Raw genomic sequence first — 27,932 nt, 5'->3', positions numbered from 1 at the left:
ATTTTATTTTATAGTACTACTGATCTATAAAATTTTGTGTTATGCAGCCTTACAACCAAGCATGACAAACCTGGTGCTTTATTGGTAAAAATTAGATGTATTCCCTAATAATAGCACATCTCTCCTCAACCCATGTGATTTGAGGTACCATTCATATCTGTAGTCAAAGTTTAATTATGTTAGGGCTTTTAACTTTGTACCACAAGTATGAGCAATAGAAGGACGTATAAGCAAAGAGACGTGAGCAAAAGCCTGCACAAGTATTATTTCTTGAACTTATTTACTGTACAAAAGTCATTTATAGCCAGTACAACCCATCAAACAAGGAAACAACAGCACACCATGCAAACTCAGCAATCGTGACAAACACGCAAAACAAATCGTGAAAAGTCAAATACGGTGAAAACATTCAAAATAAAAAGTTGTGAAAACATGCAGTCAACCAAATGTGATGAGGCTGCCTAAACATAAATGATTAATATTACATAGTTAAAATATCATAAAACATTATATCAACAAGAACATAATACTTCAAACCACTCTCATAGTGCTGAATTCAAGAGCTTGTAAAGTTAAAAGAAATTCACTGCCTAGTTCCTCTTTTTTTTTTTACAGTAAATTAAATACTTCTTTGTATCATAAATTTCCACTCATTCATCTGAAACTAGAACAGTACATGCCTTTAAACCATAATACTGAACGTAAAACTGATAAGGTTACATTACATTAGCAAAAGCAGCTCACATTTTAGAAAGGTCGCAAGTTTGAGACCTTGCACATGGTTTGGATCACCTGCTCGGCGGCGGCCCGACACACTTCCCCCTTCGTGGCTCGAGCGCTGGTGCTTGGAAGGATCTGGACAGCCCCGTATAGAGGCAGAGGGAGGCCTGGGATCAGGACTTTGAAGGCGAAGTAGAAGAAACCGTCGGGGCCAGTGTGATTGTAACGGACTTCATACTGCGGTGTACCGAGTCTGTTCGCCTCGCACATCCTCTGCAGCTGAGACACGGGGTCGCGCTTCACGGGGGGTTGAGGCATCATCTCATCTCTCACTGGGGCGGTCGGACCCCCCACAGCCCGGAAGAAGGGCAGGCGAGTGGGGTGTGCTGGGACATCATGATGAGAGAGCTGAGGATACAGGTGTGGAGGGCTGAGGGAGGGTTTACTGAGGGGTTTCGGACCAGGTGCGGTGAAGCAGTCATCTTGTCCGGTCTCCTTGATACGCTTGGACTTGGAGAAGGACGTCCAACTGACGGTAATGGAAATGCCGTACTGCTTCTTAAAAGCTGGAGTGACATAAGAAATACACAGCCTAAAATAAATGCTTATTTCATGGTAGGGCTGGGTGACAATAACAACAATATAATTTTCATCAATAAAATAACAAAAGTTGCAGGACGAAACAGTGCCACTCATATGGACCATTTATTCACTCTGCTCAAACGGCAGCGCAGCACAAGATTACTAGGGCAGATGCGTTAACTCACTTATCGGTCTCGGTCATGTGACTACTAAAAAGCGATGCGAGAAGCGTTTGAATTCAGCGTAGAACACAAATGTCTCTGTGAGTTAAACTAGTTTAAACCAGATAAAACAGCTCTGACATTCTCAACAGCAAAACGTGCTATGAACGATCCAGTTAGAAGGCTTTTTTATCTACAAATCACCATCATTTACCATGGATTTACAGTAGTAACACTAACTGCACTGTGGTTTTGTGACAGAAATGTGGGATATTGAATTTTATTATATTATGTAGTCATGTATTAAATGCAATGGAGTAATGGAATATAATTTTTTTTATTAAGCTACACAGCATTTGTATTTATACTAAAAGTGTTTAGGCTACTGTTTTTCATGCAAATACCATAGAAACCATTTAGTTACATTTTACCATAGTATCGGGGTGCTATATGCGTGGTTTTGTGTATGATACTATGAATGACCAATGGTTACATTTGAATAAAACTACAGTCCTAACTCAAACACTTAGAATATATAAATGTAATATTATTAATATTACACCTGAAGATATGTTCCATCAAAGTCAGACAACACAAACCTGTTTCATGATTTCAAACAATCACTCATTGCAAGAAACTAAGAAATACATTTTTCTATTAAGATATTTCTTTTGTTTAGGAAAAAAGACTTTGACTGGAGACTTAGGGAAAATGTTTTGAATGTTCTACCTCAGATTTGTGAGATGTTCACCTGTTTGGCAAGTGTTTGTCATGTTCTTACAATTAAAGGGTTAGTTCACCCTTAAAATGAAAATGATGTCATTAATGACTCACCCTCATGTCGTTCCAAGCCTGTAAGACCTCAGTTCATCTTCAGAACACAGTTTAAGATATTTTAGATTTAGTCCGAGAGTTTTCTGTCCCTCCATTGAAAATCTATGTACGGTATACTGTCCTTGTCCATAAAGGCAATAAAGACATCATCAAAGTAGTCCATGTGACCTCAGTGGGTTAGTTAGAATTTTTTGAAGCATCGAAAATACATTTTGTTCCAAAAATAACAAAAACGACGACTTTATTCAGCATTGTATTGTCTTCCGGTTCTGTTGTCAATCCGCGCTCATGAGTCCGCTGACGTAAGACGCTGCTGACGTGTGTCTGGTGCGCCCGAGCTTCGTTTACAGTCTGAGGGAGACGCACGCTGGAAACAAAACAATCTTCACACACATGCCTAAGGATATCGATACAGGGAAGACTTGCATTTTTTTTTAACCAGACATATTTATTTGAACCCGAATACACGGACGCACCAGATACACGTCAGCAGCGTCTTACGTCATCAGCGTCACTGCGGACTCGTGAACACGGATTGACAACAGATCCGGAAGAGAATACAATGCTGAATAAAGTCATCGTTTTTGTTATTTTTGGACCAAAATGTATTTCCGATGCTTTAAAACATTCTAACTAACCCACTGAGGTCACGTGGACTACTTTGATGATGTCTTTATTTCCTTTCTGGACAAGGACACTATACCGTACATACATTTTCAATGGAGGGACAGAAAACTCTCAGACTGAATCTAAAATATCTTAAACTGTGTTCCGAAGATGAACGGAGGTCTTACGGGCTTGGAATGACATGAGGGTGAGTCATTAATGACATAATTTTAATTTTTGGGTGAACTAACCCTTTAAGAGTAACTTAAACCACAGTCTGGTTTCTACAACTTTCACTTGGGAGTGAAAATCTGCCTTTAAATTTGAATGAATTAAAAGATTTGAGATTTATCGTGATAATTATCTACATGGACTGACATAAAACATTTTACCGTAACAATTTTTTCGCTCATATCACCCAGCCCTATGGTGACGTAATATATCCAATATTAAAGGTGACCCATTATGCCCTTATTCAAAGTCGGAAAACAGATGCGCACTGATACTTTCTTTTTAAAAAAGCCATTCATTTCATAACCAAAATATTTCCATATCCCAGACAGCATACCTTCTACAAGCATTTTTTTGGCCATGGACGCCGCATAGTGGGAGGAGTAGTTCACTAGAGCCACGATCTCTCTCCCTTTGGGCCCGGCCAACTTCAGCAGGACGTCCTCCACACCCTCAGACATCATTTGGAGCACCATCAGCATCTCCGCCTGATTCACGTTCGTCGGAAGATCCCCCAGACGCAGCTGCCGCTTCTCCGTGCTCCTGCGAACCGTCAGACACACCCCCTCCTGCAGAGGGTACTGATGGAGGGTCATGACGGCGGTGGATGCGGTGAAGGGGTCGCTGTACTTTGCGTAGGCAAAGCCCCGGTTCTGCCCGCTGAAGTTCATCATGAGACGAAACTCATAAAGAGCACCGACGCTCTGGAAGAGAGGAATCAGACGGTCCTCGTAGACGTCATGTGGGATCTGACTGATGAAAACCTCACACCCCGGGCCGGGAGCAGGACCTTGCCAGCCTGGAGGAGAAGAAAGGAAAGGTCAAAATGAGCAATATTTGATCTTTTCTGCGAAAACAAAAGTGAGTGAAATTAGATTTCAGAAGGACTTCATGATTGAAGTTGAAACAGTTTGAGAGCAGTATGAAATTGACCTTAAGACTCAACCTTGGGCAATTTACGCATCGATCCTGTTAAAATTGTCATAATGACAATTGATTAAAATTAATAATCATAATTACCATTATTATTAATAATGATTAAGTCAATATGTATATGAAATACAACATTTATTAAGTATGAATATATATACACAATGAGAAATAAAATACATACAGTCATTACAAATGTGATATTGATTTTATACAAGAGTTAATTAAATAAGTAGTTAATATTAAGTGACTTTTAAGACAATATTGCATGTTTTGGCTCTATTTTGCCAATGCAAAAACAAAGCAACAGGACTTTTTTTTGAGTCTCTGAGCAACACACAGCAGTGTTTCATTACTGAATAAACAAATCATTTGAATGAATGATTCAATGACTCACTCATTAAGACAGTCAAATGCTTCTTTTCTGATTGAATCATTTGATTCATCGTTTGTTTGATTCGGTTGAAACTCAATGACTCACTCATAACAGTGACTTGCTGCCACCTACTGGCGGTTTTAATTTCACATGTAAAGTCTCTTTTCATTTTTAAAATATTTTCTAATATCAATTCAGCGTTTTATGTTCAAAACATCAAAGGTGCATTTGTAAGCAGTTAAATGCATTATGTCGACTCTGAGCTGCATTAAACAGACTGTGTAAATGCATCTAAAAGCCACTTCAGAGGATGATGCAGCTTCTGTGTTTCCTCTGCATTGCAAAGATGAATTTTGTTGATACTGATTTCATTTGATTGGTAACGGCCCTATTGTGTCTTATTATTCTGATTGAATTTATTGATTAAATGTATGAACTTGACAAAAGATGATGCATACATTTAATTAGGTAAAAATGGCCAAGGTAAAAATCTATTTAAACCTATTGGTTAAACCCATTCTGTCACTGCTTTGACCTGACAACCGCACAGAATATGAAGAATATTAAAAGCTTTAGGAGTCAGCGGTTCACGGCAGTCCTAAACATGCTACGGTACCAAAACAAAAACACGCAGCTAAATATTGTCTAATTATGGATATCAAGAAAATATTGAGATATAATTTGTCAATATCACACACTCCCACTCAATTCGGTACTCACGTGCCGTGCGAGTAGTTTTGTGTGCGCACACATCCGAAGACCGTGCCCAGAAAGCCACCTCTCAGACAGCACCCAAATACTGAATTGAGTTCTCTTTAAAGACTTCTTGCACTTGAATGGACATATTCACACCAATATGGCCATTTTTACATCATTTTGCGAGTATCCTCATACACCTGAGTCAGTTATGTCTTAAATAAATGTAAACGGTTGAGAAATAAAACGCATGTGTAACAGTATGTTGGTTCCATGCAGCTCTTAAAGTGACAGCAGCCTAATATTCTTGCTGCCGTCTGTTTATAATGTTAATCAAACAACAAAAAAACTCACTGCTCTTGACTGAATAACGCTTGCAACTTAGGGATCAATCTAAATTGAATTTATACAGGGAAGACTATAGAATGTTATTTTACATTTGATTATTAAATTTCTCTACCTGAAAAAAAAACTACAGTTTGACTGCTATTGCTCATAATTTGATTATTTGTTCTTATTTTATTACTGACAGTTTACCAACAATATTTGAAATTTAGATGAGTTAGGCCAGTAGTTTTTAGTGTCATCATAACCTTTATTATTTGAGTTATGGGTCAAAAACAATGAAAACAATAACTATCTTTTAAAATGAACCCCACCCTGGGAAATAAATATATTATATTGATTTATATATGCTAAAGACGTCTAAAGGGATTGACACATTAGAATTTAAACTCCAAACCTTTCATCAACCATCAATAAAACCTTCCAATCAGCATTAATTGAGCCACAATGAGGACTTGCAGCCTAATTGATCTCCAGGTGTCAAAGTTTCAATGAGGTAGAGGCAAAGCACAAAAGAGGCATGGTTCAAACTTCCATCAGATAGCTACAATGTATCATTCCTACATGACAAGCTATTTTAAATCCAAATGATGAAGATTTATGCTTAAAACCTCTGAAAAGAGAGGCCTGCTTCTGCTCAATGTTATAAAGGAAAACGATAGGCTTCTTTAAGTGATGCCATGTGCTACAGCTCTGTATTCATCCACATGATGCTTCAATCTCATGCAATGAGACATAAAAGAGTTTGAAATGCCACGGGTTGTGTTTTAATTGCAATCGGCTGATGTTAGTTCAACTCAAGAGCACTTACCCGGAGGAGGACCACCATATTTCCTCTGCCCGTTGACCTGCGTTAAAGTGATGGAGCTTTTCTGCACCCATTCTTTTAGTGACTTCAGTCTCTGCGGGTTCAAAACCTGCCAGCAATCAAATTAAAGAGGTGATGTAATGCTTTACATGTTATATCGATGAGCTGACGTGCTCCTTAACGTCAAAGAGTAATGATGCCACACGAAGAAACAACTCTTGCGCCAAATTCTATTGCGCAAAGTTTAAAGTTTTCGCAAAAGTATGTTGTTTGTAAATATACACACTAGGCAAAATAAACTCGCTTACCTGCTGTTGCTGCGGTCCCTCCATGTCGCAGACTGTCTACATATGATGACACACCTGTAAATTGGTCGAAAAGTCAAGCAAAGGTCATTAAAATAAACCTCATGACTCCTCCAGAGACACTATTGGACACACTTGAGGAAAGTGGGCGGATTCTCAAATTTCAGTCCTTAAACAGAGATGATACTGACACTTACAAACACAAGACTTTATATACAGATTGATAAATGTATAACTATTCATGTATGCATTTATTTCAAGATTAAAACCTTATGTATTTTTTTAAACTGCTTTACCGTAATTGGGCAACAATTATCCCGGACGTTCCACACTTCACCAGCAGGTGGCAGCAGCGCACGTGATTTTTTTTAAATGAACATCATTCAGCACACTTGGACACAGTGTTACTTTCTAAAACATGTTTTGATTTAATCTTTTGAGAGTAATATATGTGCAAATACGACGATTTATATATTATTATTATTCAGTGTACACAACAGCAGGACATATGGAGCTCATCCTGTGTTTTTATTCAAGTGAAAAAATAAAAAAATAAATGTTTTATTAGGTGTCCTGTCTTGCTGGGCTGAGTTTGCCACAGGTCATGACCCCTGCACCATAAAACAGTCTACTGAGAAAAACAGCAGTGATTTGTTTTGTTGTTCTTGGACATTCCATGTGTTATGTTATTTTAAGTTATAGTTAAAATTGGAATAAAATCCAGTATAACTTTTTATTTACTAACAAAAAACTTTTTTTCTTTATGATAACTGGATAAAACTCACTGAATTAAACATACAAGGTGGTGAGATCATATATTTTATGCCCTAAATTATTGAAATTAGCTTTGTAGACAAATATAACATGGATGTTTGGATGGGTAGATGGATAGATAGATAGATAGATAGATAGATAGATAGATAGATAGATATACTTCAGATATCATTCAAATACGCTGATTTGCTGCTCTAGAAACATTTCTTATTGTACTGTTACTTTTTGGTCATATGACAACAATATAGCATACTACCATTTAAAACGTATCCTTGTATATATATTTTTAAAATATTGCAGGTAACAGTGTGCACTGCACAGAGTTCCATTCCAAATGCATATTTTTCCACACTTCATTTTAAACTGTCAAATGTGAATGAATAATCTTAGGGTGAATAAAAATATCTCAAAATATTTTTTTAAAACATGCATTTTTTTTATCATGTGCTAAAAAAGGGTCTTTAGACCCTAAAAATGCACATTACCATGACACCTTGTGTTTGAATATGCATGTCTAATCTGCATAAACACCGTCTGATTTTTTTTTAATGATGGCAAATGACTTAAAGAGTTTCAGCTCTGGCCAAGTTGCAATGAAATGTAGGTCTGGAGCATAAATGACATGAAAATGATCAAAGACGGTATTTTATGAACCGGCTTTTGAATTAACGGCACCTTAGCGAATGCATGATGCGCAGGTACACAGTTTGTCAGTGTAAAGTGATGCTGTGGCAGATGAAAGGCAGAAGCTTGGCTTAGTTCTCAGTGTGGCCTGCAGCTCTGACTTTTTAGAAGGAGAAAATCCCTCCATTGCCTTACAGCCTTTTAATTCTCAGAAAAGAAAAACAGACAGAACAGACAACAGGCATTTCCTTTTCTCACTCCCTTCTGCACCTTACATCCATTGGATCTTTCAATTTTCCTGGCGGTGAGATGTGCGATACGTCTTTTTACCGTACTGCAATTAAAGTTTGTTTGTGTGGAAATCAACACATCAACACTTTCTAATGTAGCGAAGGTCATATCCACCTCACACTGTCACGCGTACTGCAGTCACCAGGATAATAATATTAAACAGTTCATTTGATTTACAGTCTGTGCGTATCATTTTCACAAATTGGACTTGTGGAAAATGTGACCTGCTAGTTATGTCACCTGTGGATTGATGATTTTATCCAGCGTCAGGTTTGAAGGTGATAAAAAAGAATCATATACCTGGGGAGTTTTATGACAAGCATAATTAATTTGTATTAGGATCTTACTGTGTTTCTTGTTTATACAGAGCGTTGTGTCTACCTTTGGCTAATTAATTTATAACCTTTTACATCTAAACATTGAAATCAGGCCTATCTGACTGATCTATGTTTGCTTCATAGCAACAGCAGTTCCATTGCCGTGGGGTCGTCACGCACATCTGTGAGCCTCTCCTGAAATGCGCACACACACACACACACACACACACACACACACACACACCCCACCCGCCCCGACTCATGAAGAGGCTGATCCTGCCCCTCTGCCTCCTCGAGGCTCACCGAGGGACACACAATCTGTCCAATGTCAAAACTCATATCCTCAGTCCTCTCACTCACCCTGTAAAAACTCACACAACTTTCAGAGCGTTGCAATGAACTTTAATCTTTTGGCATTTAGGAGGAGTGCTACAGTATATTTACTTTTACGCCCTAAATGTTTTAAAACTAGCTTTGTAGACAAATATATAGCCTGGGTGGATGGTAGATGGATGGATAGATAGAAATGATCCTTCAGAAATCATTATAGTATGCTGATTTGCTGCTCAAGAAACATTTCTTATTATTATCAATGTTGAAAACAGTTGTGCTGCTTAATATTGTGGAAACTGTGATACTTTTATTAGGATCATTGGATAAATAGAAAGTTTAAAACTAGCATTTATCTGGACATAACACTTTGATCACTTTTGGTCCATTTATCCTTGCTGATTTAAACAAATGTTTTTTACTATAACAAAGTAATTCTATTATTAAAAGATATATTCATAAATAGTGGAAAATAATAATAAGTAGGTGTGACTTCTTTTAAATGGCAGAGCTGGACGCACACGCGCACACGCACACGCACGCACGCACGCACGCACGCACGCACGCACGCACGCACGCACGCACGCACGCACACACGCACACACGCACACACACACACACACACACACACACACACACACACACACACACACACACACACACACACACACACTTTTTTGTTTGAATATTGGCCTGGACGATATATTGTGCAAAATGTTACAAAAATGTTCATATCTCAGCGGATTAATGTTGTTTCTTAATTTGTACTTTTGACTAGCTATTTATTCATTCATTTATTCAGGAGGTAATAAAGCAACTTCCCTATTAAGTGCAGGAAGAACTATCATTTCTTAAAAGCCTATCAGCGCCACAATAATTAGCAAACAGTAACTGTTTTAGAGAGAGGAACAGCTTGCTCATAGCTGAGAGGATCCCTGATGTTTGCACCTGGGGAAATCGTGACTGACGTGTCTGTGAGTTCCTCCCTCTGGCTGAACTAAAACCTGATTCTAAGAAACTACTGCATATTGAAGATACTTAATACTTAAAGGTAATCATCACTATTATTATTGCTCATACCTAAGGTTAGGAGTTTCAGCAGTTTGTGGTTACTGTAACTCATTCAGCTACACTCTTAAAAATAGTTTAACATCCATGGCACCTTTCCACTGCAAAAAAAATATGATAAAGTTCTTTATAGTGCATTTTTAGATTATTAAAATGTTATTAAAATGTTCTTGCACTAAGAAAATAATGGTTATTTTAAGAACCGGTTCTTTGAGGAAGTAAAAAATGGTTTGTCTATGGCATTACTGCAAAAAAAAAAAAACCTTTTAGAACTTTTGTTTTTAGTGGAAAAAGGTTTTCGACAAAAGGTTCATGGGTAACCCTAAAATGTCTCTTCAATGGCATACCTTTATTTTTAAGAGTGTAGAGACATGGATGAAACCTCAAATCTATTAGATTTACAGGCGGGAAAATATTGCATAGAAAGAGGAACCAAAGCCTCTGATTAAGTCTGAAATTACATTTCTAATTTATGAGCTCACCAACTTTAGCTTCGTGAAGCGTGTTTGTTTTTTTCATGTGCATTTATGTGCGTTTCAGTTGGACTCGTACCTGCTGAGCACATGAAAAGTGTTTTGTGATTTTTTTTGTGTGCCACATGCTCTTATTTGCTAGATGATTGCATGTGCAGTGGTGAGTGAGTATGTTTGTGTGTGTGTAAGTGAAACATATGAACACTAGCAATCAAGGTGAACAGACCCTGCTAATTCAGGTTGCTGATAAAACGTGTCGATGGTCCTTTGTGGGACTTTCATTACTGTAGCGGAGTCGTGCGTCTGTGTTTTCTGAAGCGTGCTGGTCAATATTAGTACTAGAGTCTATCTCAAAGGGACATGTTTGTTCTTCCTCCACCCCACCCTCCTCCTTTTCTCTGCCATCTCTCTCTCTCTCTCTCTCTCTCTCTCTCTCTCTCTCTCTCTCTCTCTCTCTCTCTCTCTCGCTCTGTTGTGATGGGTCTGATGCTGACAACGAATACAAAGTCTATCTACAGGAAGTTGAGGTGAACATCAGCAAGGACAAGGCCCTGATAGTGGACTTAATAACACTTTATAATAAGGTTTCATTTAAAACATTAGGTAACTGCATGAATTAACAAGAACTAACAATGAAAAACACTTCTAAAGCATTTGTTATGTTACTTTATACATAGCTAATACAGGGGTTTCCAAACTTTTTGTGTCAGTCGAAGAGACGTAAAATATTTACTTGAAGTACCCTCTGAAATTTTAAGTTTAATTTCTTAAACCTTAAGTTAATTTTAAGTCAAGAAATAAGGATTTCAGCCACTGCTGTGGTCAGACAAAACACCAGCGGGGTCAGGGCGAGTTACATTCCCCTAAACCATCCAGATCCTTCATCAGGGGCCCGCAACCACAAATATCAATAACTGTATGCATAACTAACAAACATTTACACACCTCAGCAAACATTCATATTTGATCTGCTTCATAAATCACTGTTTTTGCCTGTTTGCCCCCTAGATCACAAACAGAAAATACTAATTAAATGTTCTGTACCAGATGAATACTGTAAGAGTCATTCTATGATTTTTAAAGTCATTTTCTTTTTTAAACCTTCTATCCGACAATTAATGTGTTTAAGCGCTAATAAATTGCATTATGGCATCTCAAGCTGAATTAATACAAATTAATATGGGTTATTCTGAATAAGTGATGAGATTAAATATTTCTAACTAAAATTTCGGGGTTATGGGGTTTTCTCATTAGCATCAAGATTCAATAATTATCAGTAAAAAATAAATTAACAAACTGTTTTTCTGTCTATTTTATGTGACAGGGTGGATATGTTAAGCTTGACCTGCCAGACATGAAAAAAACAAAAACAACTTATGAATCCTAAATGAGAGAAGAACCTGACAACTTTTGAACATGAAGACTCCAGTTATGTCACTTCCTATTCATTGTGTAATTTATAATGACAGCTCACTATTATTTTAAAGTAAATAAGTTTTGTGATTGGGGGAGAATAAAAATGTGCTTATATAGATTATACTGTTTTACTTGTATTGGTTTCATTATCCATTCAAATTTGTCTTTTGCACTGGAATAAATAATTCATTATTCATATGGTGTCAATGAGAAAATGAATACATATTTGATCATGGAAATTTTCTGTGGTTAATTGTATGGGTTATTTTTTCCCCCTTTTTATATATAGAATGAAAATATTGTGAAAATCATCACACACATGGATGGATGGATGGATAGATAGATAGCGTTTTTAAATATGTTAAACCTGCATTCTTCCTGCTGACAAATTCTGTGAGTAGGCCTGGTCGTTTAGCAATTAATAATAGAGTATGATTTAATTACGTGAACTAAAGCAATAGTGCTAAAACTACTTAAGAAGCATGACTATGATTTTGTGTGTGTTTGTGTAGCACAGAGGCATCAAGCTGTTCTATCTCTGAGAGGGAGACATTCAAACGGGCCGTAAACTAAACACATCTGCCAACTTCCTGTTTCGGCCTCAGGTTATCAAAGCCCTGCAAAGCCAGTGAAGTATAAGAAATCAGTTAGGAGATTTTTTCCACCTTCTCTTCATAACCTTGGAGATGAGAAAATATTTTATTCAGTGGATTTAGTCGTTTTAATGTGCCGTGTAGGCCTATATCCCCGCTGCTCGAGCTAGGCTACGCGTGCGCGCTTATGTATATGTAGTGTTAGTTTGCATGTCAAAAATAGAGTCTCATGCGAGAGATGAGAATAATGTTTATAATTGCAAAGGCCTTTGTGTTTATCTGTGTGTGTGCGTGTGTGTGTTTAACATGGAGAACTGGTGTAGTGTGAATTGCAGTAATTGCCTTGTTTGTTTTGTTTTGGCTGGTTCTGTGAGCTGGTAAGCCACTGCTTCACTGCCTCTGATTGTTTGTCATTTGCCATTTCAAGTGGAACTAACAAGCGTACAAACCAAGTGGGATCGAGAAAGTGTGTGTGACGTGTGTGTAATACTCTGAAGAAAATATATTGTCTCTTTTTTCTCTTCTCTCATCAAGCAAAATATTTCTTCCACCTACGGACATTTTAATTTGTTACAACGTCCACATCTCTGTCATGTATTGTACACAGAGCTGGATGATTATATGCCGAGCATAAGTGTGTGTGTGTGTGTGTGTGTGCGCGTGCGGGTGCGCGCGCGCTGGCCTTCGCTTTAGTGTGACACCTGAGTCATTGGAAGTACATTATCGCTAATGTCCACTTCTGTGAAGTGACCTCATAAATGACCGCTCGGCTACACTGGCAGTGAGATAAGAGTCTGATAGTGGAGTGGCACTGAAAAGGTCACAGCCATCGTAAAGCAATGATGAGCTGAGCGAGGGATGAGTGGAGAGGAGAAACAGAACAAAAGAGGAAAGGCGAATGGAAAATCTTTGTGTTGATCGAGGAAAGAAAACCAGTGTGGAACTGTGGGAGGTAAAACAAAAATGTATACAATGTAACCGCATAGCAATGCCCTGGCAACCACCCAAAACATTCCAGTTTTGGGGAGCAGCTAACTTAAAGTAACGACCCAAGTTACTGTCATAATAGTGTAGGCCTACCCTTTACAGTAGCGAACTTCATCGAAAGTTTTGCGATTTAGCGAGACCAAACGCTTTATTGCTTTTATCTGATTTGAAAAAGAAACAGAAACGCTCACCTAAATGGTCCTCGCTGGAAGGTCGGATCCTTTCATGTGAATCGATTCATCCGAAGTGATCCACTCTCTCGTGTAGTACTAGGCTATTGGAAAGTCCGATTCATTCTAATGAATGGATTTGTTCCAAACGCTCCTCTATCATATGTAGATTCATTCTAATTAATCGGGTTGTCTTATCTCATATGTTAGGAAAAAAATAGTTTGATTCATTCCAGTGAATTGGTTCGTCCCAAATGGTCCTCTCTGGCATATGTAGAGCTGGAAAGTCCGATTTATTCTAATGAATCGGTTCGTCCAAATGTGTCTCCTCTTTGTATATGGAAAGTCTGAATCATTCTTATAAACGGACGGTTCATGTAGGCCTAAATGAAATAACTAATTCGATTCCATGCAGTGTAGCCCTATATTTTCAACTCAGTTATAAAATAAAAACAAAAAGAGTGTTTTTGTAGTAGGCTATTTAGTATACATTTAGGCCTACTTATAAAATGTGATGCTGTAGCCCTAATTGGGATTGTTCATTGAAAAATCCAGGTAGCTATAGCCTACATCATAGGTGAGTTTTGCTCATCAGGCAAGCACCATTCACATCTTTGAAAAGGGTTGATAAATGGCATCTTACATTTGAAAAGAGGCCAGCAAGAGTGGCCAGATTGCCTGAAAATGGGAGAGGACAAAAGAATAAGTGAAGTGTGGCTCTCCGACCCCTAAAAAGTCCAACCAGATGGAAGCACTCAAAGTGACGACTCCAGTGCTGTGACATCATCAGGGCATTGGCTCTGTATGGCATTTACTCTGATTAGTTAAATGGTCATGATTGTCTGCCCAGCAAGTCACACACACACACACACACACACACACACATACACACACACACACACACACACACACACACACACACACACACACACACACACACACACACACACACACACACACACACACACACACACACACACACACACACACACACACAAAGAGATGACCATGCAGGCTGTTACACTGCGGTAATCAGCTGAATGTGTATCTACATAAGCCTCCTGATTAGCTGTTGGAGTCAGACCACTTGGACAAATCAAATTCTCATTAAAGTTTCATTCACAATTCCTGAAATTGGAACAAATGTACAGCCTTGGCATCTCTGTGTTGTCCTGCCAACTAAACTTCAAAATCTAAAGTTCTAACAGTGTTGTGTTCATAGTATCCACGGTCTTGACAGTTCATCGCCCTTTTGGGATTGTTCAATATGGAGTTTTGTAAACAAACTGAAACAGAACACCCTGTGAACTTTCCCGATGAAGTCTCGCCTGTTCCCATATTTCTGTATTGCTCCACCGTTAAATATTGTTTTGTGAGTGGTCTTTAAAATGAAATCCCAATTGACTGGGTTTATTCAAGTCACAGATATTTTTTAACATAATTAAATCAATCCAAATACATTAGGTTATCACAAACATTTTTTATAAAATATCCTCTTACACTCATACTGAAACAGAAAAAAACGGGGTTTACACACTACCATAGGAGAAGCTTTAGAATTTTCGCAAATATGCTAATTTAATAAACTTTCTTAATCTCAAAGGAATCACACAGCCTAAAATGGTTCTTGATCCTTTGATAAACCTATGAACTATTTAAGAACCATTCAGTAATTGGATCTTAAAAGGATCGTTTTAAAAGCTTTATTTTTAAGAGTGCACACACAGTTTGACTAATCTGTCTACCTCACTTTTTTAATCGCCGCAACATTTCACTATTGCTGAAAGAATAACTTGCAAACTTATATGCTTGCAGCGCAGGCTGGATTTCTGTAGCCTATAGGAGCACCGACCCAGCTCTCCAGAAGGCTGGTCAGGGATTTTGCATGGATGCGCCTGAGAATGCCCGAGCCAATCACCGCGAGGCAGATGCATGTAAAATTCGCCGCTGAGTTTGAGGACTGGATTGAACACATTTTGCTGTGGGACAGCAGGAATCAAGCATCTGGGGTCGCGCTCACATATAATAAACTGATGCGCACTAATGCGCACACTGGCTCATCTGACGCGCGCCTTTGGTTACGCGTCTATCATGGTGGTACTCGCTTAAATCGAGGATTATTTTAGAAAGACTCCGATCGTGAGTATAACGGACATCTACTGGTAGTGCAATTGACAGTTTGTAATTTTTGCTTCGTTTGTTGTATGAAATCATTGGTCTGCTGCTCTACCTCTACCTTACGCATTAGAAAGCTTGTGATATCGCACAAGTTTGCAGTTGGAATTGATTTACGGACACGTCGTTTTGGAGATTTCTATCAGTCGGACGGTGGTCCTTTTGTATGGATGTAGTGGGTCGGACTGAGTCGGACCGATCCGGGGGTTCCAGACGCGCTTCCCCGAGATTCCCCAGCAACATCACCGTCCAGCAGCAGGCGACATGATCCTTCTGGGAATACTTCTAAATCTGTTCGTCATTAAGGGTAAGACTCTCAGAAACAGGCTCCATGACTTATTTTGACACATCAGGGTCACATTTATATGACCACGTTTATGCAGTATATTTACATAAAGTATTTACATAAGTAAGTACAGAGTTATGAACAACGTGCATGTCATTATTTTTTAGAGCTGCCTGCAAATACACTTTGTTAGAATAACTGTGATAAATTGTTAGATAGATAGAGTAGGTTTTTTATGAATGGCTCTTTGTTTTAAGAAGGCAGACTAAATGGGACTGTTACTATAATAAAACCTTGGTGTTGTAAATTTTCTAAGGAAAAAGATAGATGGATGGATAGATGTGTACTTTATAGATCCTGCGTGTGGGGAAATTGGGACTCATTGCCAGCCAGACACAGACAGTACAAAGCATACAATTCTTATAAAAAAAGATTTACACAGCACACCATATATTACAGAACAGTGGACCAAATTAGAAGAATACGCATTATATATATCATAGACAAAAAGTGAATCTTGCACAACAAAATCTACCAGTTGGTCACTATGCTGTGGATCATTGCATGTATATTGGACAGAGATTCACATTGTGCATGTATTATATTGTTCATGCAACATAGCTTTGCATCAAGAACATTTGTAAAAGCCAGAACAGTATTGCACAGGTGTGTTTTAGGGTGACCGCTGTGCCATGTGCTTGTGCTGAAACAATAGAAAGGGCTTGATTTTCTAGAGTGCTGTACGCTGAGCAGAACAGATGTGTCTGTCACTCCTTACACATATCTGTGTACTTGCTTATTGTGTTTAACAAACACCGTACACTCTTAAGAAAGAATATCCCAAATATAAATAGATCTCTATATGTGGCTTTTTAACAATAGCAGAACCCTTTTTGTTGTAAAACCAACACAAAGAGCTTAAAAGAGTTTAACTTTTAATATAATTTACTGTTAGATGTATACAAATATGAAAAGGTGTTCAAGAAACACTCTTATTATACTGTAGAATACTGTGTTAGGCATTTTGGTAATACTTTAACAATTTATCATAGAATATCATGCTTTTTTTCCATTTGTTTTGGACAATCACATTTCATTTACAAATAGAGCGTTTAATAGCCAAACAGAGCAGTGAGATTTTTATTTCAGTCAATTAGATGTACTTTAGCAGCCTTGTGTTTATTTTCTTCACACCTTTCAATCACACCAGCATAATAGTTTTAATATCTCAAACATTTCAGGAGCTCGATAATCTGTACAGACCAGGACTAAAAATATAATTCTGTCAACAAATCTAAGACATCTGTCACAGTCAGTATTATCCTAATTATGTGATGGCAAACACACACACACACACACACACACACACACACACACACACACACACACACACACACACACACACACACACACACACACACACACACACACACACACAGATTAGGCTGATAAAGGGCAGCTCCATGGAGTTCCCGTAGCACAGCAACCAACATTTGAGGGATCTGACTTTCTTTCGCCACCTGGGACGAAACGGCGCAATATTGCAATTGTCTAGTGCAAGTGCTTTGTAGTCCAAGTGGCATTCATCTTCATGAGTGGTGTTTGTCGCACCCTGATGCCATGAGAACACGCTGTAATGCGCGCGCTGATCGACAGGTTTATTTATTAGCCGTGTTAATGATTGCAGATTTGATGTGCTCGCTCGTGCTATGTGTATCCCTGGGGGTCGGGTCGTATATCAGCAGCACGAAACGCAAAGGGACCCCCTGATGGAGATCAAGTGGCAAAAAGACTTCATTTCCACAGTGTATTTGCATAAAGACTTGGCTGCTTGAATATGTTTTTAAGAGGCGACCTGAGGTGGAAAAATGTGTGCAAACATACAAAATCTCAGATGGACCCGTAGTTCTCAGAAGAAGTCGTCGTTATTGGGTGAATTTCTAAAATTTGGAATTGAAAATACAGCATTTTTTTTTAGTTCTTTTGCTCCAATAGCAAAAAAAAATCTCCAGAGCTTGATTATGGTGGTCAGAACACTCTTTATTGGCAACTAAAGTTCCATGAAGAACCTTTGACATCAATGGAACCTTTCCATTCCACAAAAGGTTCTTTAAAATGCAAAAAGTTCTTTTAGTTCTTTTAAGAACTGCTCAGTTAAAGGTTCTATGGGGAACCAAAAATGATTATTCTAGGGTAGGGGTCACCAACCCTGCTCCTGGAGAGCTACTGTCCTGCAGATTTTAGCTCCAACCCCAATCAAACACACATGGACCAGCTAATCAAGCTGTTCAGGGTTACTTGATAATTACATGCATGTGTGTTGGAACAGGGTTGGAACTGAAGTCTGCAGGACAGTAGCTCTCCAGGAGCAATCTAGGGCATCAATGTGAAAGCCCCCCCTTTTGGAACTTTTGAGTAAAATGGCAAATTGGATATCACTCCTTCATCCGCTGTATTAGAATTAAATTTTTTAAATATAAATGTCTTACCTTTTTTTGAAAATGAGAACATAAAAAGCTTTACAATGTTAATAACTGCGGAAACACGTCATATCATTGAAAAAGGTGCACTGAAGGCCTTTCGGCAGAAACACGCATGTGCCAATGCGTGCCAGCCGTGTGCCCAGGTGTGTTTGGGAAAAGGTACGCGTGCGCAACTCTGGACTTTGGCAGCTTCGACTCATTTGCCAGCGACAGCTGCTGACAGGTCTGGGAAAAACATGCCTGGCATAATGCTTTCGTCTCATACTTGCTTTTACCCAAATGAGGTTTCTTTTTTGTTGTGAAATGCACAAGCTGCACAAGTTAAGAAATGTTTTGGGATGCTTAATACACACAAGTGAACATGGCTTTGTCAGCGCATATACTAATTGCATGGATAAAAATATGCCATAATGCACTCAGATGCATTCCAGCCAAGGACATACCCAGGGACAGTCTAATTACACTGCTGTTTTTAGCTAATCAAAGAGGAATCGTAAGAACACTGGTTAAATAAACCACACGGGGACGGTTAACAAAAAGGTAATCTTCCCTCCGGGCATGTTTTCTTCACATATGAGGGGACTTGTAGGGTCTTTTCAGGGTGGCGTGTGTGTTTTGTTGATAACCAGGATTTGGAAGGGCAAACACAGTGACGGCAGATGGTGTTGGACTCTCTCGCCCCGACTGTAAGATTCAAGCCAAGCGACAGAATCAGAGAGAGCGTGTGTGTGTGTGTTTGCGTGAGCTCCACTCGCACACGGCTTTTATGATGATGTTGTAGCCAATTTTCATTAAAGGAGCTGAGCGCTGTGATTTAGCATCGAGGACCGTCTCAGCATCACGTCCCTGCAGTGAACTCCTTCCTCCCGGGGCTCTCGGATTGTCTTCCGTTTCTCCTCAGTGTCAATCAGACGGGCCCATCCGACCCGGTTCTTTAAATACCACCGTCATGCTTTGATGTGACGTGTCACCAATAGTGAATAGATACGGAGCTCTGACCCACATTTGACAAAACCCTCAATGCAGCAAATAACAGAGCGTGCTGAAAGTCTATATAGCAAATACGAGCGTATTTACTGTCAGAAAAATACTTAAATATAGCATTAATGGCTTCTTTTTATTCCTTTGCATGTCATTCTTGAGATGTGAGTGATGAAACGCACTCATTCACTGTTTTAAATGGGTACAAGGGTTTTGTTTGTGTATGTTTTTGTTGAGTAATTTGTCTAAATTGTTGGTTTGGGCCCTGAGATGTTGCATGCTGTAATTTAGCTGATGGATTCTTCAGTTTTGTGTGGATCGACAGAACAGACATTTTCTTGATATGTATCTTGATATAGTGGTTCTGGGTTTACCACAGAGGTTCAGACCACTGTACACATTGATTAGTTAATCACGTTAGCCTTGCGTGTATCGACAGCTGGAGCCGGTTTGCTGTCGCCGACCATAAATACGGTCACACAAGGATAGATTTACTGTATGCCCTCACACTGTCTTTCTCTATTTCACTCACCTCTTTATTTCTTTCACTCCCCTGTACAGCTGAGCTTCGCTGCAGAAACTGCGTCTGTCGTTCCCTCTCAGTGTGTGCAGGAGACTTAAAGCCTCAAGGTGTGTGTGTGCGTCACTGTCACTTGTTAAATGTGATTTTAGTGCGCGTGCACACACACATATCTCGTAATACCCGGCCAGCATGTGTTTGATTGCCATCAGCCTCCATACTGAGACGGTTTCCTATTGTGTGAGGCGTCTGCTGTCTGTCATTCTGTTTACTTCTTTCTTTTTTGTTTCTTTCTTGCTCATCACTCACTTTTCGACTCCTTGTTCTCTGAATCGCTCATTGTTCTCTAAAAGGAAAAGACACAAAAATGTGATATTTTAGATATTTTTATGTATTGATTTTATAATAGTAAATAAACATTTATTATGCTATAATTTGGATTTTTAATTCCTTCAATATAATTTAGAACTATACAATAACATTTTAAATCAAATTAATTATACTATTGTTTGCATAAATTTAATTAATTGCATTATTAATTAAGCTGAGAACAGCCCCCAAATGGAGATCATTTAAAGGGGCATTCGGCAACTCTAGCTATTTCTTCGCTGATTTCACTTTTGTTGTCAACAATGTCGTAAAAAAACTCACTTGCGGCACCCTCCTCCCCCTTTATACCGCTGCTCATGTGCATTTGTTATTACCGGAGCCGGTCAACTTTATCGTGTGGAGCTATGTCTACCGAGGTGGGTAATAATACATCATACACATCGAGGGCGGCGTGTGTGTTTATGTCGAATTGCCGTAAAATCAGTTTGTGTTTCTCGCTCGTTCTCGCTTCTCACGAGACTTCCTATTTCACACTTACCAGGACGTTTGTCCCCATGTTGCAAGGTTGGTTTTCCGCCTAGGAATGTTGGGGGGAGCGGGGAAAGTCACCATTCTCACCAGAACAGGTTATTAAACCATCCAAATGATTTCTACACGCTTTCATTAAGTTGAAATAGTTGCCGAATGCCCCTTTAAAGACAGACAAGTAAAAATGGAATAGACAGAAAGTCAATATATTGTTTGCTATATTTTCATATCATTGATCATAATATGTCTCTCACTGCTCTACAGTCAACAACAATACATTTAGCAGACTTAAGGGCATTTCACCAAGGATGCTTGTTAGATTTTTTTAATTGTTTGCATATGCTGTTGCATTGTGTCTCGCTGTTTGTCAGCATCTAATGGCATGAGCATGTCTTGAAAACTTTGCATTCTGTTCTATTCCATTGTAGTTCCATCTATCTGTAGTTGCAGCTGGTGCTGTACTGACTGCGGACACACATTCATTATTTTGATGGTACAGAAATTCTCTATAATGTTTCATTTCATTACATTTTTTATTATAATTAAATAAAATAAAAAATACAATATTTATTAAAGGTGTATTATTTATTAATTCAAACATAAATAAATTATTTAATATTATTACATCTAAAATTAACCACAAAAATTAATAAAGTCCCCATGAAATCAAAATTGAAGTTTTTTTGATAAACCTTACGGTTATCTATAAGCTAGTGTGCTCCAAAACAATGACCAAAAAAAAGACGCATTTAGAAGATATAAGTATTTAAAACTCTCTTTTTAAAAGTCTCTTACTTCCGCCAATATGGATCAATGATTTTGATGACATCACATTACGTCCCGCCCCCTGCATTATAATATAGAGGCTGAAGCCGCAGCTAAAATGGGTCACTTGTTCACACAATTACTCTTTTCTACATGGTGAATGGCACATATTGCACTATATAGGGTATATGGAATGTCTCAGACAGTGTATTATGCTTTAATTGGGGCGAATGAAGTCTGGTTTCACGTCACACAAACTGCCACCCGCAGTGCGCACTGTCTGCTCAGGTCCAGAGACATGATAGCACAGAGAGGATAGCAAGTCGGCGCAGACCATTAAAGTATTGGACCAATTTGAATTCTACACAGAATGCTATATTTCAAACTACACATCCTCAGCATGATTCCGTTCACTGTTTTGCTTTAGTAACAGTTTAATATTAAATCTAAAGGGGGAATCTATTAGACTGTGGCTGTCATAAGCGCTCAACAGCTCTGCCTGAGCTGTGATATAAACAATAAACACGCTATTGGCTATTTTAAAAAAGGGGAGGAGCTGCTCGATATGTCCCACCCTGTCTTCCTGTTTTAGATTACGTCAATACATTGAATACACTGGACGTTTCAAGGTTCTTCAATGGGCCTTTTTTTAGTCACAGAGAATTTGTACATTGTCATTTTCATGATGTTAAACTAATTTCTCAAATCCAATCTTAATAGGCAGTGTAAAGACATTCAGCGGTTGACTGAAAACTGTAACACAACACAGCAGCATTGACTCAACCAATGGTGTGAGTTTAGGGCGTGGCTATCCAAAGGCAGATGGAAAACCTGTTTGAAAACATTTCTGCTTTGTGCCACTAGAGGTGCAGCAATGACACACTTCATCTTTAATGCCTGCTATGGACTGTGCGATTTCGGCAATTCTACAAGATCATTACAAAAAACATGGATCTAATAACTTGTGTACGACGTATGCAGACTATACGATGATGACACCTGTTTAATCATAGGCTACGATGCAAGTTAGTATAGAAGAATAAAACATCATCAGCCTCAAATAGAGTAAGATGAATTGCACTTTGGCAAGTGTGGTTTTTATGTGTCCTGAAAACAAGAGGAGGAAGTGAAAGAGGAGAATATGGACATGGTAACAAATGGAGCTTGGGGTGAGTAGTTTTAAGTTTTAGTGCCATGTTGTGTTGATCAATACGCTATTTCATGCTGCATTTTTATTGGCTAGTCACTAGACGTAGGTCGTAGCAGCAAACGAGATGATCATACTAAATTTATGATACTGTCAAAAAATGATAAAAGGCTATCTTTGGTCGCAAGACAGTGATAATGGCCGTCTTTGAAACTCTCTCACTGTACAAAATAGGACCAACGTTTAGGAGCCACGACAACAGAAATCGACACGATTGGTCCTCTTTCGTCTGGGACAGCCCAAAATCGTACAATGTGTACCAGCCATAAGAAGAAAAAAAAGAAACAGTGGCAGACCAAGCACCTGTCTTTACATTCAAACTTGCAATATTGAACTGTTTACCATATATGTGAAAGATCAAAGTGTGTTTACTTGTCTGTTTAACTTGGGCCGCCACAGTAGATGGTCTTTCATGCATGGATCATCGCTCCATGAGCTGTGGAAGGAGGTGCTATTTTGTGGTAGTGCAGTCCTAAACCATGACCAACGTTTAGTCTGCCGGCCACAGCCGTGGGTTCTCAATCACCACACGCTTTAAAATGAGGCCTAGTGCAATTACAGTCCCTGCCGCTGCAAAGGAAAACAGACACAAAGGGGGATGGGGGGCAGGGGGGAGAAATACAAGGAAAAGAAACATATGTCTCATGCTTCTACAGGAGTGCAAGACTTTTTGTGTTGCTACTTAATGAAAAACAGCAAACGTAGCAATGAAATTACACAGCCCTGTCACAGTTCCCCCCCGGGTCACCCCGAGACCCCGGCTGATGGCGAGGTTCTCTAGAGTTGACGTCTGTCAGGATTGAGCTTGAGAACGGACACAAAGCACAAAGTGTCTGTTGTCAAGGACTCCGTTTGAAACTCTTGATTTATGAAGTTGGTGAATGAAGATTTTCTGCTTGTTTAAGTTATCTGTCCTTCTGCAATTGCGAGCCGGCAAATTCCATTTCAGAGAAGAGGTCTCTTTTAAATTATTTTACACATTATTAATTCAGCCCTTGGCTGAGGGTTAAGGGACTTTGATCTCCATTTTTACACAGTCACTGAATGTCAGAATGTTTTCTGTGCGTCTAGAATGCAGATATTATAACTGTGATGTATTATAGAGAAAATCCAGAAACTATAATGTGTCATATGCAGACACACGCAGAATCAGAAATCCACAGAATTGGAGCGCCACTCATTCACAAAGTCCTACATATTCCCTGCCCCTTTGTATATTCGTTTATTAAATATTTTGGCCAATATTTTTATTGAGTCATAGGACTGCAGTGGTTCCATTTCAATCAACCAACAGCCAACATTCAAAGTTCGACTTGGCAAACTTTACTTTTCTAGCTAAAAGTTAGTTAAACCTCTTTGAATTTCAGTTCATTTTAATTCTACATCCTCACATTCAAATTCAGACTGCATTTCCACATCCTGTTTGCTCAAATTCAATTCAAATTCAGAAACTGATTCTCTATTCAGTTCGGAATGTTGCATCTGAGCTGTTTGTAAGACTTTTTATGATGTTTAAATACATTCCACTGCGGATTTCTGAAACTTGCAAAATGTGAAAAAGTCTGTATGAAAACACAAAAAATGTGGCATTACATCTGGGCCTGCTCACAACTGTGCCAAACGTTGTCTAAAAATCAATTAGCTCATTGGTAAAGCATATTGTTAATAAATAATTGGTTAATTGATTTCAAAAACGGACTTTACCCACTATCCTCCAGGGTCTGTTCCCTCTGTGGTGCCGGTGTTCCCCGGGACTGCGGACTGCATCGAGGCTATAAAGGAATGTGTGTTAGACCCGGAGTGTAAGCGACCGTTCCGGCACCTGGAGTACTGTGTGGACGAGGAGGCGGTGGCTCCTTTGGGTCTGGAGGCACGGCAGGCCTGCGTCGATGCACAGAACAACCTCATGAACTATCAATCCCTGCAAGAATGCAAGTGTCAGCGAGGGGCTCGCATAGAACAACAGTGCCTGAGCGTTTACTGGACCATCCGTTTTCCACAGGGTAAGGGTGTCAGAGAGAGTGTTTACCTTTCGTATGGTGACTGTTGTCAACCACTTGGATTCGCCCTTTATTTTTTCTCATTAAAAATCCTGGTTAATTTAAAAAAAAATTTCTTCCAGGGACCCCAGGGGGCTGCAAAGGAGGTTCTGGGGGTCTGTGGAAAGAAAAACACACAGTTTTATACCAATATTTCCTGTGAAAACAGCTATAAAAACAAATTTGAATGATCAAAAATTATTTTGAGTTAATATTTTCTAGAAGTACATATATACTTTTTCTATTTATCAAAATGCACCACAGTTTCAACAAAAATATTAAGCAGCATAACTGTTTCCAACACTCATAATAATAATACATGTTTCTTGAGCATCAAATCAGCATATTAGAATGATTTCTGAAGGATCATGTGACACTGAAGACTGGAGTAATGATGCTGAAAATTCAGCTTTGATCACAGAAATAAATTACATATATAGTCAAAAATAAAACAGTCAAAAAAGGTATGAATATTTTAGTTGTACTTTGTAATTAGATTTCACAATATTACTATTTTGCTGTATTTTTAATCAAATAGATGCAGCCTTGGTGAGCATAATAGACTTTCAAAAACATTTAAAATCTTACAAACCCCATAATTTTGAATGGTAGTGTAAATATATATAAGCATACACTGATTATTACGTTTCACTCATATGAAGTTAAATGCATTGCTAATGCAGTTTCATGTTTTTTTTAAGACTCCAAGAATATTCTCTGACTGAACTGCTCATGTCCAGCAATTCCCAAACCAGTGAATGTCATGATGAAAGGAGCAGGTTTAAAGAAAGCGAATAAGAAAGTATAAGAGGGAGTAGGTAGTTCCAGAAAAAAAATCATGCATAAAGATTTCAGTTTATCAATTTCAAAATGACTGCCTTTGTTCTGCCGGTCATAAACAGTGAACTCATAGATCTCACCGAATGCCGTTTGTTATGTTCTTTCAGGACATGCCAAAATGCCTTAATGAGAGTGTTGAGTGAGCTACCAGAGGATTTAGATTTAGGCAGTAATAGCATTTAATGACTGCACAGTAATGTATATGAAATGGCAAGGAGGCATAAAACCCAGTCAGACACTAAACAAACGACTGGCTCACTGACAGTAGTATCGTGATTAATTTGGCTGTTCCTTCATCTGTTCATTACGCTCGGCAGGACAGACGCATATATGCAGGAACCGGAATTTGCTTCGTTCCGTCGAGGGTGTCTGGTTCAGTCTCATGTGTTTGCTCATGAGCAAAAGAGATTACGGCATGCTGGTGAATGACGTCCGGGGGATCGTCAAGGCACGGCTGCAAAATTAATTGATTCTGAGTCCATATTCCCACCCAATATGGCTTATTAATATTAAATCTTCTGCAACAGGAAGATGGGTTCCCACAGCGACTCATCAAGAGTTGTTGTAAATGCTGACTAATCCCAGGTTTCTCCAGCAGCGGACTTGTCATGCGTCTGAGTGTAGCGCAGGGGCCGCAGGGGCCAGAAGGGCCCGGGCTGATCGGCAGTCTCAGAAATAAGTGCTTTTAAAACACATCAACTGGAAATGTCAAGTGTTCTCCTGCAAATGAAAACAGTCTGCGGCAGAATACGCAAGGCATGTAATTGTGAATGTAGCACACTTGATGTAGTGCCTCCATAGATTGAAATTTGGAGTGTGTGTCAGCGCGAACAAGATGACAGGAGGGATTCTGCCAGTTTGCATTTGTTTGAAGAGTCTGAGTGTGCACGTGTGTGTGGGGGCAGGTTCTGATAACATTTCAGAAAATGTCCCCCAATAGAATATCACAACATGACAAAACCCTCCTTCTGGGGATGTCAACACAAAAATAAAAGGCTTGTGAAATGTCAAAATGTGTTTTTTTTGGGGTTAGGCTAAGTGTTAAGTAACTATAACAAGATTTTATGGTGAAAGTATTAGTTGTGCTTGCTGACAAATTTCCCAGTATTTGCTAATTCATTGCTAAGGCATTTTAAGTTGTCGGTATTCAGGAGGTTACTAAGTTGTTCTGGGTGGTTACTAGGGCGTTGCTAGGTGATTGTCTTACTGTAAGTCTCCGATAGATTTTAGGTTTATTTATATACTGTAGTGCATTTAATACACAGTGGTAATTCATCCAAGTGCTTTAAGACACATAAAACTAAGTTTAAAACCATTTCAAAATAAATACATTTAAAGTCTCAGCAATGGTAAAAAAAACTCAGCAATGGTGTTGACTTAAGAATTCGCACATGGTTTGACTCAAAGCATATTAAAAACTCCACATATATAAACAACATTAACAACATAATATAAACAACATAATATAAACAACATTAAAAGTTGATTTTCACCACAGGGGGACTTTAAATATATAAAACATTTATTTAAAATAAATAAATAAAAAGGATAGAAAAAATAATGAAATATAAAAAAATATATAAATTAAAATTAAATTAAAATAAAAAATTAAAATGAGAGTAAATAATAAAATGTAATTAAAAAACATATATATATATTTTTTAAATATATAAAAAGGAAAGAAGAATAATGTATTCATAAAATAATGAAGTGCAATCAATGTAAGTTAATGATTTATGTAGCACAAATAGGACAAGATGCCAAACATGCCAAAGTTGAATACTTATATTCTTTTCATTCTTATATATTATTTTATAAATAATAGATATGAACAGAAAGTCCCCACAAGAGTGTGTGTGTGTGTGTGTGTGTGTGTGTGTGTGTGTGTGTGTGTGTGTGTGTGTGTGTGTGTGTGTGTGTGTGTGTGTGTGTGTGTGTGTGTGTGTGTTTCATACTCACTCATCTTGGCATGCGGCGTCCCCAGGGTTGTGTGATACAAATAGACTCATCGCTATTTTATCTTGTGTCTCGATCCAGACCCCTAAATCTGTGGGCTGTCAGTTCAACAAATGCATATATCACAAACACTGGCCTCTTTTATTGAAATCCTTGAGAACTATGTGAATCATAATCAAGGAAAA

General features: G+C 38.5%; 2 protein-coding genes across 4 annotated transcripts in view; one reads left to right on the top strand and one right to left on the bottom strand.

Annotated features, from left to right (window-relative positions):
- Positions 1-263: 263 nt before the first annotated feature.
- Positions 264-13,718, bottom strand: dnd1 (DND microRNA-mediated repression inhibitor 1). 3 transcript variants are annotated; one of them, XM_077247463.1, is made up of 5 exons: positions 13,659-13,718; positions 6,598-6,651; positions 6,293-6,398; positions 3,472-3,933; positions 264-1,286 (listed from the first exon to the last, which is right to left on the bottom strand). In XM_077247463.1, exons 2-5 carry the CDS (start codon positions 6,619-6,621, stop codon positions 748-750), a joined length of 1,131 nt encoding a protein of 376 aa, XP_077103578.1. In that variant the 5' UTR covers positions 6,622-6,651; positions 13,659-13,718; the 3' UTR covers positions 264-747. The 3 variants fall into 3 exon arrangements, with proteins under 3 accessions (XP_077103578.1, XP_077103579.1, XP_077103577.1); XM_077247464.1 differs by having other exon boundaries at positions 13,561-13,682; XM_077247462.1 differs by lacking the exon at positions 13,659-13,718 and having other exon boundaries at positions 6,598-6,729.
- A 1,892-nt stretch (positions 13,719-15,610) lies between these two features.
- Positions 15,611-27,932, top strand: part of gfra3 (GDNF family receptor alpha 3) — a 31,104-nt gene continuing 18,782 nt past the window's right edge. The window contains exons 1-3 of the mRNA XM_077247461.1: positions 15,611-15,776; positions 15,886-16,119; positions 24,631-24,915. Coding sequence (XP_077103576.1) covers positions 16,077-16,119; positions 24,631-24,915 — 328 coding nt within the window. The 5' untranslated portion in view covers positions 15,611-15,776; positions 15,886-16,076. The remainder of the gene's footprint in view (positions 15,777-15,885; positions 16,120-24,630; positions 24,916-27,932) is intronic.

This window comes from Siphateles boraxobius, unplaced genomic scaffold (assembly GCF_051911475.1).
Source record: "Siphateles boraxobius isolate OS27281-9 unplaced genomic scaffold, OSU_SipBor_1 3, whole genome shotgun sequence".
NCBI lineage: Eukaryota > Metazoa > Chordata > Actinopteri > Cypriniformes > Leuciscidae > Siphateles > Siphateles boraxobius.
This window is presented reverse-complemented; position numbering and strand designations above follow the sequence as displayed.

What these genes read in the sequence shown, in the direction of transcription:
- dnd1 (XM_077247463.1), bottom strand. Translation starts at nt 6,621, where the DNA reads ATGGAGGGACCGCAGCAACAGCAG. An exon ending in ATATGGTGGTCCTCCTCCGG is followed by an intron (nt 3,934 to 6,292) that starts GTAAGTGCTCTT and finishes CTTCTCCTCCAG; the next exon opens with GCTGGCAAGGTCCTGCTCCC. An exon ending in CAAAAAAATGCTTGTAGAAG is followed by an intron (nt 1,287 to 3,471) that starts GTATGCTGTCTG and finishes ATGTCACTCCAG; the next exon opens with CTTTTAAGAAGCAGTACGGC.